This window comes from Passer montanus, unplaced genomic scaffold (genome assembly GCF_014805655.1).
Source record: "Passer montanus isolate IOZ18808 unplaced genomic scaffold, ASM1480565v1 scaffold44, whole genome shotgun sequence".
Lineage (NCBI taxonomy): Eukaryota > Metazoa > Chordata > Aves > Passeriformes > Passeridae > Passer > Passer montanus.
Window position 1 is genome coordinate 2,964,112 of NW_024369262.1, and position 13,945 is coordinate 2,978,056.

Here is a 13,945-nt window from a genome sequence, read left to right on the forward strand (position 1 = left end):
CTTTTTGGAGTTGTCAGTGGGTCTGGATTCCCTTCACACGAGGCTGGCCAGACTCCTAGCAGCGAGGGATTCAGACAACGTGAGCTTTGAGGCTGGTGGAAGGGCAGTGGGGAGGGGGAACACGAAGAAAGGCAGCTCCCCGTGGCTGCCTCCATCCCAAACCCGCTGTTCCCCTCCTCATACCCTGTCCAGAAAACAGAAAGCGTCAGAAAAATCTGCCAGAGACTTTTGACTTTGGACAAAATCTAAATTATAAACGTGGGCAAGAAACAGCTGAAAAGCTTCTCCCTCTATTAAAGCCTAAATACATACCCCTAGCAGGCTCTTTTCAAACATAGGCTCTTTTTCAATTACACAGGCCTCTAGACAGTGCAAATGGTCAATGTTTAATGCATTAATGAAATGGGCTTTTGAGTTGAAAACAAGCCCTACTCCCTGACAAAATTCTGTTGCTCTTAATCTTGTGAGGAAATTGAGATGGAAATGGAAGCAGCTACACTACCTCGCTCTCGCCGGAGCACAGATGCGGCTGCAAAACCCTGCAGCAACCCAACCTCAGGCCAGCGAGGAGCTGCTCAGCAGAAGGCAAAAAAAAGCTGTACAAAGGGGGACTCTGCAGTGAGGAAACAGCTGTGGCGCGAAGTAGTGTAATGAAATTCTTTGACACAAAAGGCATGTTAAATATTTGATGCATAAAGGAGAGAGATAACATGTAAGCAAAGCTCTTTAGATATACAGTATGTCTTCTTCCAATGGGTACTATAATGATCACACAAGTTTGCAAGTTAAAAACGCCTTGCTTATTAATTAAAATTAAGACTAAAACCTATAATTTTTTTTTTTTTGTCTGTGAAAGTGACTGCAGCCTATCTATACCCTGGGTGTTGAATATGAAGATTTCGACTATCGGTTGGTTCAGGTGCTCGGTTCATGGGAGGCCGATGGACTTTTCCCAGCACCATGCTCTGGTCTCGGAAGCAGGACTGCTGGAAGTCCCCACTTAGGTAATCCATGGTCTGCATCACATTATTCTGGCTGGATGGGCCAGCTCCAGCTCTGTAATGAGTTCCTCCTGCACAATCCAGCGTCGCTCCTGCTGGCTGTCCCCCATGGAAAGGCATGGTGAGGTCCTGGGACCCAGAGCTGTCACTGTTGGGCGTGGGCAGGATGTTATTCCAGAGGGGCTGGAAATAGTGCCCATTGGTATATGGCAAAGGTCCCTGCAACCCGTTCACAGGCGGAGAAGGCGTAGGCTTCTCAATGGGGGGCTTCAAGCTGAAGGACTGGCCCATGCACAGTTCTTGAGGGTAGTTGGAAGTTTTGCCAGGGAAACTCTGCCCTGCGATCTCTCTCTGAGGGTGCTTCCCTGCGAGTCCAGCAGGCCCAGCAGCATCCCCACACATTTGCTGCAGATGTGCAAGCTGGTGCTGGTTCCACGCAACCGATTTGATTTCGTTCTGGTAGGCGGGTGGCACCCTGTTAATATTGACCATGGGCACATTAACAGAGGCAGGAGGAATAGCAGCAGCAGCATGGTCGACAGGGTTTACTACACAGGAAGGCATGGGTGTAGGGACATTGTGAGTAGATACCCTGGTACTTGCATTGATAAGCAGGTTGCGACTTATAGGGCTGGGGTTTGCAATCTGTCCCTCACACACTGAGGTAGTGCTAATGCCAGCTCTGGCCTGGCAGAACTGGTTAATCTGGTGCACAATGCTGCTCAGGTCCGGTGGCTGGTTCTGCTGCAGGGTGGCAGCCATAGAGAGGGGAATGGTTGAGGTAGACACGGTCACATTCGGCGGCGCGTCTGCATCCGGCATCTTTCTGCCTCCATGTAAACCCGGCTGCAGCAGCGGGTTCTGGGGGTGCTGCAGGGTCTGGTGTGCCATGGGCTGCGGGTGCTGCAAGCCCTGCGGCTGCTGCATGTTCTGCGGGTGCGGCAGCGCCTGCGGGATCCCCTGAGGGTGCGGTAAGCTGGGTGGCTGTGGAATACCCTGAGGGTGCTGCGGGATGCTCTGGGGGTGCGGCAAAGTCTGTGCATGCTGGAGAGCCTGCTGGCGAGCGAGCGCCTGGGGGTGGGATAAAGTGCTTGGTGCAACGTAGGGCGTGGAGGGGGGGTTCATCATCGCCTCCGGCAGCAGGCGCGCGCGCGTCCCGTCAAAGTCCTTGATGATTCCTTTCGCTGGGGATTTGACTATGGCCAGCAGGCCCGTTTTTGTGGTGGCCTGAGATGGGTAGGGGCTGTACCTCTGGCCCGAAGTATCGAGTCCGTTCACAGTACGGCGAATGTGTTTCCTCTGGGGAACCTTGACGCTGTTCGGAAAGATTTTTATAGTCAGTGGATTGTTGGCGACCTTCTTAGCATAAGCATCCAATTCTGCTGGGGTAGGATACTGTGCAGATCTCATTTTCTGTGTAGTGTCCCCTGCGGAGAAAGGAAATTGGTCAGTTCTGGTAAGCAAGGGATCAAGCCCAGGGCAAGACAGTCACACAACAAGGGTAGAAAATCTCCAAGGATTCAAGAGGCAAGGAAACTTCATCCTGCCAGACCAGCGGGTCACGGAGCAGAAAGCAGATTCCCTTTATTACCTGGTGACCAACACAAGCCCCAGTTCAGCTTAAGGCAAGACCTGCCCAGGGGAGCAAAACAAAACCGTGTTCTCATCAGAGTATGTTTGCAGTTGGACAAAAACAGGTAATGTGTTATAAACATTAGATTGTCTCCAGCTGAAATATTCCTCACAGCTTGCAGTGGTGGGCTGGATTTTATTCTCTTAATTTCACCTGCCTCTCCATTGCTCTTCAAACCATTCTCAGTATTTTTACCATGGAATTCCAAATCAGAAAGATATGAACTAAACATGAAGCCCCTGCAATCCTGAGGTGGAACCATTCTATGGTGGGCTGACCCTGGCTGGGGACCAGGTGCCCCCAAAGCTGCTCTGTCACTCTCTTCCACTCTCTTCCTCAGCTGGCCATGGAAGAACAAACACAGGGTCAGAATAAGGAAGGGGAGGTAGCACTCACCAACTACTGTCATGGGCAAAACAGACTTGGGGAAATTACTTTAATTTATTACCAATCCAGTCAGAGTAGGGTAAGGAGAAATAAAAATCTCTTCCTTCCACCCCTCCCTTCTTCTCAAGCTCAACTTCACTCCTCACTCCTGACTTTCTCCACCTCCACAGCACAGGGAGATGGACACAGCTGCCTCACCATGGGCTGCATGGGAATCTCTGCTCTGGTGCCTCCTCCTTCTCCCCTCCTTCTGCAGTGCCCTGGGGGTCTGTGCAGAGCTGTTCCTCTCACACATTCTCCCTCCTCTCTCCAGCTGCAGCTGTGCAGGTTTTTTCCCCCTTCCCCCTGTGTGTGTCCATCCTGGAGCCAGCTGGAATTGGCTCCATCAGACATGGGGGAAGTTTCTGAGCAGCTCCTGCATCCCCCCACTACCAAACCCTCGCCCTGCAATCCCTATACACATCAAAGCTTCAGCTCAAGCCTCCATTTACACCCCACTCCTTTCCTAGGTGCTGACATCTGAAAGCACTGAGTGTCTTTCTGTGCATTAGGAAGCTCTTGTCAGCCCAAACTCAGCAAATGGAAGGAGGCTGATTATTTTATGGCCTGCAATTATTTCTTCGGCTGACTTTTCAAGGTGGCACCTTGCTAAGGACAACATCCCCACATCACATGGCAAAATGATGTGATTACCTCACAGGATTAAAAACATGCTACTCCCCAGACAGAGACAAAAGCCTTCTGGAGACAGAGGTGTGGTTTCACTTCCTCTGATTTACCAGATACCTACCTGGCTCACAAGCTCCAATTGCTTCTGCAAAGAACTTCAGAAATCTAGGGAAATGCATGTGTGTCTCTTGCCATAATCACATTCCAAGCAGAGAGTTGGGCTGTTTCCCACCACAGCTCTGCTGCCTAACTCCTATGGGACTCCTGCTGATTTTATAATCTTCAAATAATGGCTTGCAGCTTTGACAATCCAATTTAGCTTTTGCTTGATTTCCCCCCACCTCACCTTGCAAACAGTTCACTGGAAAAAAAGGTCCCTCAATTTTCCTAAAATTTTCAGTATCCCTGTGCTATTTGCTGTGCTGAGAGGACAGGGAATGTGGCAGCCACCCAAGAATACCCCAGCCCCATATCTGGCCCTCTGACCCAAGGAAATTTAATGCTCCAGCAAAGAGCTTTCTGCTCTCAGGAAAACAGCCCTTCCTCTTGAAAATCCACCTCTGATTCTTTCAAGCAAATTGCCTCAAAAGATAAGTACCAGCCACTTCTGTCTTTGCATCCTGCAGCTTCCTGTTGTCACAGGTGAGGGAGAGCAGCTCTGCTCTAAGAGCTCTCACTTTCAGAAAAGAAAGGTCAGAAAATGGAAAATAGAACGGATACCAGAAGAAAGGTTAATTATGGAAGTATTAAAAATATCTTTTGTGAAATAAGAAGCTTTCCAAGCAGTTTGTCTCCCATCTCTAGCACAGCTCGTACCACGGCGCCGGTTATACCTGCACTCCCTGTGCTGTCCAGACATGGCACACACCATCCCTTTCCCTTAATCAAAGGAAATATTAACCCAAACATCTCTCTGTGCACATCCCTGTACCTGTCTCTGCAGGCAGGTGGTTTGTGTCTGCCCTTTTGAGCGAGCTGCTGTGCTCCTAAGGGAGAGGGGAGCCTCCGAATGGCATTTGCCAGTATCACCCTGCCTCAAAAGCCAAGGCCTTTGTGAACTCCCAACCTTTATTTTTAGCATTGCCCACGCTCATTAAGGTCTGTTTCTTCCCCAAGACACGACCCTGGCAACCCCCCATGAACCAGAGAAGAATCAAAGGACAAAGGACCCCATATCTGTCTGTGTTATGGTTTATGTTGTGCTTGCAGACACTGTCACATTCTATTTTCAGATGAAGAATTAAGGAGTTACTTTAAAGACACCTTTGCCATCAAAATTTCCCAGTCTGGTTTACATTTTTATAGGCAAATCAGCAAATTAAATATAAACAGTAAACAGACATACTGAGTATTCTTTTATCCAATAATCTGATTTTCTGTTACACAGAAGTTTCAGGAAGCAGCTAAAACATGGATGTTTGAACAGGCTGCAGCCATCAGTCAGTCAGACACACCTCTACTCCCAAACCTGGAAGAACTCCTTCCTCTGAGTGAAAACAACCCCTCAGTTAAACTTAAATGACATCCCAGCATCAAGTCTGGCATCCTAGCAAAGGCAAACCACCTCTTAAAGCCCTTGGGTGGGATCTTCTGAACCCAACCACCATTCCAAACAGCACCTGATTATGTACAGGTAAGATGATGCTCTTTTTACTCCAGGCTAACTCAGCCGTGTTACTCAGGCCTGAAGGTGATGTATTTCTGAGTGCCCCAGAGTGCTTTGCTAGTAGTTCCACAGGCAAGATTCCATGACTGTAGTAATTAAGGCAGTAAAATGTTAGAAGAAAGGCATAACACAGTGAGCAAGAATCTGAATATCCCATACAAATACCCTACAAACCAATAAAGAACAATTAGTTCTGGTAACTAAGTGAATGAAAAGCCTGCTAAAATAGTCTGAAAGAAAATGCTGGTACTGGAATATCATCATTTGTGTGCAAGAGGAAGAATTCCAGATCAGGCCATAATAAAATGATGAGGCAACAGCAGAGGAAGAAGCTTCATTAGGAGAACAATGGGATGAGCTCCAGGAAGCTCCCTAATGGTGAAGGCAAGGCAGAACACTTTTATTGAAAAGTAATTATTTCATGTTTATTATAAGGCAAAGCTGTGCATATGAGCAATTACCCCAATAAACTGGTGAGCTGCAAGTTCACAACTCCTGCTAATCCCGTGGCAACCAACTCTGGTCACACTCCTGGTCTCACCACTGCAGCTATTTTTGTCATGGAATGAGACAGATTTCCCTGCCTCACCTCAGCACTAATGGAACATCTTTTAAGTGCATTTCACATTAAGACTTTAAAACCCACTGCTTTTTAAAAGCTGCCTATGGTTAAATTTTCATTATCATTAAACAAAATACAAACAGGCCTTCAGGATTGCTACCCTAATGAGAGCTCCTGTTCTGGGACAAGCCAGAACCAGCTGTGCCCACCTTCTGCAAAAAACCCTCAATTTTAGCAGTTTCTCTAAAGGCTTTACAGAAAGAACCCTTCCAAAAAGACTCAGTTTAGTTGATGATCCCATATTCAGTCTAATCTCCTCTTCTCTGATGTCCCCTCCTAATAAAGCACTTCCTAAGGAGCACCTTTCACTTGATTTTGCACCATTGTCACAGAAAAATGACCTTTTTTTCTCCCCAGAAGGTCTGGCATTGCTGCTATGCCCAACAGCAGCTGCAGACACAGCCTGAACAATTTTACCTCAAATATCCCAATTGACCAGTCAGGTTTATACTGAACTCACTGGGAGGAAGGAGAAAATATCAATACTGGGACAATGAGAAATGCCCTGTGTGGAAAAGGAATTCCAGGGTTAGCCTGAACTCAGGGTGGAATTCAACAAAAAATGCTGAAATTGGAAGTCCTTTAGTCACCAGTTTCTAAAGGAAAAAATATGTGCATATTAATCCACCAAACTCCTACTGCACAGACCACTTGTAAGAACAAGCCCCTTATTAGAGAGTGAATATGGAAAAAGAAGGTAATTGAGCTAATATGGATTTTTAAGCACTAATAGGAAGTATGATTCAGAAAACTACACTTAAAAATTATTAATACAAACACTGTAAGCCTGAAGAAAGGCACTCCTGTGGAATCCTGTACCTTTTATAAAAGCAACAGAACTATTATTACAGCCTGCCTCCACCCCCCACCAAAGTCTCAAGTCACTGTTCATTAAAAAATGCTCATTAACTCAGCTCTGCCCTGGCCAGGGGCTGGGCTACTCATGCATCTCCAGCAGAAGAGAAATGCACCAATTAATCCTGCCCACATCTGCAGCGGGGCTGAGCGAGGTCTGTACCAGCAGCCTCATCTTCCATAAAATCAGAACAAACCCAACAGCTGAGCATTGCCACTGCCAGCCCGTGCCTGCCAGCTACTTTATGTCCTAAATTCTTTGAAATGCAGTTCCCAAAGCTCTTCACTGAGCAGGACACAGCAATGCTTTCAGCACATGGATCTGCAAATCTCCAAGAAACAGCATAGGTACCATCAGGTGAGGAAAACTGCCCAAAATACCAGCATGTTGTCTTGTAAAGCTGTAATTAGCAAATACCTGATTTATGCACAGCTGCCCTCACATGAACCTCAACACTTTGCTTTCAGAACTAAGCTCTGACAAAGAAATCTCACGCAATGCACAGACATGGGCACAGCAATGCTCACACTGGAAACAGGAATGAGAAAGGAGGGGATGCCCAGTCTGATGCCATTACCAGTCCTTTGGTGAGTGAAGATTTTTATTGTTGTGGGTAATATTACAGTGACCAAGCCCATGGAGTCAGCAGAAGTGCTGTGGGGGAGCTCAGGTGTGTATGTGAACTGTGCCAGTCACTTCTGGCAGGACCATGAGCAGGTCACTCTTAAGTGCAAAATTATCTTCCCTATTTATTTCCTGTAGCATCACAAGCCTCACTGTATGAATAATTTAGCTCAAGTGGACTGTAAAGCACTTGGGTTTAAAAAGCAACGAGTGCATCAGCAAACTGAGATCTCCCAATGCACATTTCAAACACAAGAGACAGGTCACAGCCCTAAGAACAAATACACAGACCTTACATAGAAATCTTGGCATTTCTGAAATTTCAGCTGAACAATCAGTGTGCTACTTCACTGATAAAGAGGAGAGACAGAGTTAGAGTTAAAAAAAGCTCTAGTCAATAAACTTACATTCCCAAGCACAAGTTGTTCTTGAAAATACCAGTACAACTATGAAAAAAATGATTGAAGTTATCAAAAAAGAATTATCAGAGCACTCTTCAGACATATTTTCAGAGGCACCAAAGAGACATCAGAAAGAAGACGGAAACTTTGAACTTTAGTAATTTGGGCTAGCTCACTAATATTTGCAGTATAAGCCCCAGGTATGTAGAGCAAGAGCTGCTGACCTCAAAAGGTTTGCATTAAACTGATCTAACTTTTATTGGTGTCTACGAGTAATTGCACGAAGGGAAGCGAAAAAGACTGGGGAAAAAGTTGTGCTGAGAAGCAAATCAGCTGGCACACTTTTAGCACAAAACCCTTTCAGCAGAGAGGCACGAATCTCACAGGAACCTCACTTGCTGCATCCTGCTGTGGTTAAATTAACCTTTTCAGAGCCAGGAACAGAGGAGCTGCACACGTGTGAACCTCTACAGCAATTTCTCAGAGCCTTTATTGACAGATGCCTTGAAGGCATAACAAAAGAAACACTCTACATTAAATAGTTTTTCCACTGTATCCTAAATGTTTATGTCACGGTGGTACCAGAGCCAGATTTAACAGTTAACCACATCCTGCAGACAAAACATCACTCACATTTCTGAAGTCCAGTGTTCATCTGCGTGTAAGAAAGAAGCTGAAAGGAGAGGTCGCCTGGTCCTGGCAGACAGGCCAGCATGGCAGACAGGCACTAACACAACATGGGGCATTCACTCCTCTGCACACTGCAACAACAGAGAGACAATTCAAAGTTATAATACAAGGAGGAACAGAGAAAAGAAAGAGGCAAAGAGCCATCCCTGGGTGAAGGCCTGACCAAGCACAGATGCGCAACCGCTGCCCCTGCATCTCCTAATGGCAGCGGAAATACTTCAAGAACTGGGTCATCTGCAGGGTTAAAACCAAAATAGCTGCTGTGCTCTCCTCTGCTGCTTGACACACACAGAATAACCCATAGCTCTGTCCTCACATTTCAAAGGTGGTTGCTATGAATGGTAAAGAAACCACCATCACTCATTTCGCTGTGTTGAAATGCACTGGTATCCACCAAGGCAACTTCTCTGGAGAAACCCTGTCAACTGCTTTTGCACTTAACAAAAAGGCATGGCATGCATAAATTGAAGGCAAAGTATGCAGCACTCTGCCTTGTGGCAAGATTAAGCTGCATGCTACAGCTTGTAATTTCTGTGGTCCATTAGGCTGAAAGATGAATGGCTACAACTTCCTTCATTTCAGCAAAGACTTGCTAACCCGAGCTGCTGTGGGGCAGTAACAGCAGGATGTGCACAAAGGGGCTGCAGAGGTGCCACCATCCTCTTCTGCTTGGTCCAGCATTTAAGAAATCAAACCATGAAATGGAGCACTAAAGCTCTTTGTACATAAACATGGCACAACTCTCCTCAAATCCCACCACTGCTGTGCAAAGGGGGATCCCAATGAGGCTAACTGGGGCTCAAAGTGTCCAATGTTACTAGAATTACAGAGATTTAAGCAGGAACAAGATTTCTAGAGGCCATCTGGTCCAAGCCCCTGCTCAAATCCTCCTGACTCCAGCACTTTAGAAAGTTCTGGGAAACAGGGTGACAGAACCAAGTTGGAGAAATCAGTAGATTTTTTTCTCCTTGTCCAGATGTCCATAACCAATCAGTACTGCTATACAGAGCAAAACACCTAAGGAGCAGCTAGAAAGGCTTTGGGACTTGTTATATAACCTCCAAAACATGGGAAGAGTTGAAGGATTCAAGACTTGTAAGCTGATTTAATTTTAGTCATTGTTTCACAAACCCCAATTAAAACAACTGAGAAGGCATCCAAAGATTAAAAGGGGGGGAAGGAGAAAGCTTGAGCCCAGACATGAGAAGCCCCATCTGCCAAAACCTCTACGAGGCCACTTCTGAAAGAGTCTCACTGCTGAGACGACACAAACAATGCGGTGACAGCGATGTGACACTGTCAGCACTGCCACCTTCATGCTCCAGAAACCTCCCACAGCGGATTTCTGCAGGGACCTTTTAGAGATTTGAATGCAAAACCTCAGCTCAGACCACCAGCACAGGTCAGAGTGCCCACGGAACCTGGCACCAATGGAGTGAGCAGCGTGGACTGGAAGCTTTCCTGCAGCATAGCAATTACTCACTGTGTACAGCTCATTAGCTCCATGTTTATGCATCTCCTCAGCTCAACACGCAAAGGTTGATTAAACCAAAGGCCAAGAAATCTCATACAAATATTAATTTATGAGAGCTTCTGCATCTTCACTGAGCGAGTGCTGTCCAAGGCTGAGTGAGCCTGCTGGGTGCCACTGTGACTAACAAAAATACTTGTGGGCACTGAATGCCAGTCTGACAATGCAGGCTGCTGCCCATTCAGCCTTCCCACGCAGCGTAACACAGACCTGGTGCTGTGAAAACACACACAGCACCTCACCAAGGTGCAGGGCTGACAGCACAGCCACCACCAAAACACGTTTGTATCGTTCTCCATTTCATTCCTAGGAGACAGCAACAATCTGCACTGCCCAACGTCCAAGATATGTAAAACCTGGTAAAATAAACCTAAACCTGGATTTTCTTCTGATTCTCTGAAGGAGATGGAATTCTTGGAGTCTTTCAGACATGATGACTGAAGACCTGTCACATCCACAACATCAAGGAATTGCTTGAGGAGCTGAAAAGTTGCTCAGCCTTTATAGATGAGATTCAGTCATGACTGTGGGTACACAACATTCAGTGAAACTTTGCAAACAGCCTGTGGGCAGCAGTTCCTCGTCCCAAATCATGCCCAGCAAGACCAAACAGACAAAACAAGAATCCAGCTCCTTTTAATCAGAAGACAAAACCACTGTGAGTTGTCAGAGCTTTACCTGAGTAAGCAACAGAAACACCCGCAGTCAGCAAGAAAAAAATAATAATTGTATTTTCCTTTTTTCCTCATTTCATCAACTTCAGAAATCTGGCACAAACAAGACCTATTTCTCAGTGAAAAGCAGACAAACAAAATTAAGCGCCTTCACTGTAGACAGAAAAACAGATCACAGTATTCCCATATTCATCTGAGCATCCACCTTTTACTCCAATAACGTTTGACACCGACCAAGGATTCACTTCCCATCCCTGCAGGCCCAAAGGAGGTCGGTGTCTAAAACATTATTTAATTGATGGCAAGTTTGTGTGCAGCCCTGAAAGGGCAGAGCCGTGCTCTGACTGAGGGAGCAGCATTTCTGGCAGCAAGACGAGGGGAGGGTTTGCTCACCTGCTCCATCATTAACGCTCATTAGAGCCTGAACTGTGACGCTCTCAGAAAGCCTCTTGCTGAAGTGCCCCAGCGAGGTGCACACAGCAATAAACAGGATAATGGCACATTAGGAGAGAGAACAAGTGATTAGGAGTGGTCACAGCATTCACCTCGGAATAGCCAGGCTCCTGCTACATGACAGCAGTGCCTCCTTGAAGGTCAAAACATGTATTTACAGAAGCTTTAGCTCCAGAATGGAGAGCAATGTTTTAGAGAGAGCTATAAAGGCAAGTTGTTCCCACAGGCAGATAATCGTTTTAGGTAATGCCAAAGGTTCACAAAAGACTGGGGTGGCAATAATAATTTTAAAGGAAATACTGGACTTACAAGAAATAATTTGAAGTGGAAGCCTAAAATCACTCTTTTAGCTTGATTTGCAGTAAACAAATTGGTGACATCTAGGTCACTGCTGAGCATTAGAAAAAGAAATTCAGACTTGTATGGAAGTGCTAACCATAACTCCATCGCTGAATTTATTATAATTAAAATCCTGCTTCAGTTTTTCTTCTCTATAAAATCAATACTGGTTTCCATAATCGAGATCTCAGTACTTGAAAACACATTTGAAATATCTTGACAAGCACCCCATTTATTTTTTTCTAGTTAGAAATTTAATTAACATCTATTCCCTTTGAGATACTCAGCACCTGACTACTACTTTCTGACCTGACTCTTGCCCAGCATGAGCTGGCATGGACAGCCCCAGCTGAACTGAAATCCCTGGCATGGGCTGTATTTGGGATTGAGGTGAGCACTTCTGGCTGTCCCAGGATTGGCAGCTGGGCCCATCAGCCCCTCCTGCTTGGGTTTATTCCTTCTAATTAGTCCAGAGCAGGAGATGAACTGAACTTGGCACATCAGGACTGCTCACCAGCAGATCTGGCTCCACGGTGGCGACTTGTGTGGGCACCAGCACCTGCAAAGCTCCAGCCCCCCCAAGAATGAACAGTGTGCTACTGGGGGAACTGGAATGGAGAGGGTTTGCACTGTACCAGGGTCAGTCACACTGTCATCTGAACCAGTCAGCTGCAAACTGGAGAGTGATCTCACCAGTAGGCTGTGGCACCCAGCCATGGAGGGCTGTGAACCATGAAAACTTCAGTTTTTAAATTGCATTTTAAACAGGTTCTCTACACTGGCAAAAGCAGCACAACGAGCTCTGTCTTGAAAAAATATATATAAAAAAAGATAAAGCATATCTCAGGAGGAAAACAATCATTAGATTGGAATAAATAAATAAATACCCCTCTTTGAAGTGATTTTAATCTAATCTGGCTGCGGGATATAATCTTAACAGCACATGTACTGCAGGATGCTCCACAAAATAGCAGGTTTAGACATGTGAACAGATTTTTTTTCTCCTAAGATTTATTAATAATTAAATCAAAGCATGTTAAGCTTAAGAGGGATTTGCAGTGCTTGGGATTTGGGGGTAACTGGCACATCTTCACAATGACTATTACCTTCAGCCTTATTTGCACATCAGGATGCTTTTTGGTTCAGGCAGCACAGTGTCCCCTGTCACCACAAGGCTCACCAGGATGGAAAAACTCACATCCACCCACTGCCCAGGGACACCCCTGCAGAGCCAGGAATCAGTTCCAGTAGAAATTACCACAATATTGCCTTTTCTGACTTAAAATTTTATAATTTTCTGAATTATATTCAACATTTAGTATTTATTGCCTCTGTGCTTCTCAGACCAGGTGGTACTTTTACAACCTAGAGTAAAACCTAGATGTAAAGCAACTACTAGGAAATTTCTAACACAGTTTTATCATCACATAAATGGACCACATATACAGTTATTGCCAAGTTTTTAGATAACACCAGCCTCTGAAGCTCCTGAGAGGCTTTACAGGGTGAGAACACAAAGGAAACAACTCCCCACAAACCACCCCTGGCCACTGAAACATGGGAAACTGAGCTGGTTTAGAGGAAAGCAAGCTGCTAACGTCTAAAGTTAGATTCCTCAAAGTAAACACACATGTTTGAAATTCCACTATTAACTGTGGGCTTGTTCACAAAGCCCGAGGCCAGGAGGAAGCAGGGGAGCATCCACCCACACACAAAAGAAAAATCTCCAAACTATTCCAAGTTTCCAGCACCCTGGGGTCCCGAAAGCCTCTGTGTGAGGGTTGTTAAAGGCTTGTGGCTGTTGTGCTTTGCTCCTCCTCTGCTCTCCAGCCACAAGGCAGTTCCATGAAGTTCCACATCCTCCATGAAGTTCCACATCCACCGTGGAGCTCAGAGCCACCGGCGGGATTTACGGCAGTGCCCCGAGCGCACGCAGCACATGCCAAGCTCTGAGCACATCCATGCTGCAGGCAACAACAAAAACTAACCCGGGCTCTGAAGTTTCTTTGGTACAAATGTCTGTAAGAGCTTGCCAGGAAACGTAATTGAATCCGGGCCAATTTTCATGCTCCGAGGGAAACTCAGTGTCTCATTTACCCCCCGGCAGGCTGCTCAACACCAAGGAGAATAATTCCTTTTTCCTCTCCCAAAGTAACCTAAAATGTAGGGGTTTCAAAGACTTGTTCATGTCAATGGCAGACATTGAACCCTCCTGCCAACCTCAGCATTCAACACAACTCCTTCCAGACAGCCATGCTTTGCTTGACAGTGTCTAGACCCATCCTGCAGGCTTCCTGCCTTTTTCCAGCTCTAAAACTGCCCTTTATTCTTGGGCACTTACCAGAATGGTCCTTTCCCAGGACTGCCGAAGAGCCAGAGATAAATCTTAGCGTTTCCTG

At 46.0% G+C, this 13,945-nt stretch overlaps 1 protein-coding gene across 4 annotated transcripts in view; it reads right to left on the reverse strand.

The window, feature by feature from the left end:
* The window catches only part of FAM222B (family with sequence similarity 222 member B), a 34,335-nt gene continuing 20,390 nt past the window's right edge, over positions 1-13,945 (reverse strand). For 3 of the 4 annotated variants that reach the window (XM_039720555.1, XM_039720554.1, XM_039720556.1), the window contains 2 exons: positions 8,493-8,620; positions 1-2,428 (listed from right to left, as the gene is read on the reverse strand). In XM_039720555.1, coding sequence (XP_039576489.1) covers positions 867-2,428; positions 8,493-8,574 — 1,644 coding nt within the window. In that variant the 5' untranslated portion in view covers positions 8,575-8,620 and the 3' untranslated portion in view covers positions 1-866. The remainder of the gene's footprint in view (positions 2,429-8,492; positions 8,621-13,945) is intronic. The other variant, XM_039720557.1, reaches the window with a different exon arrangement.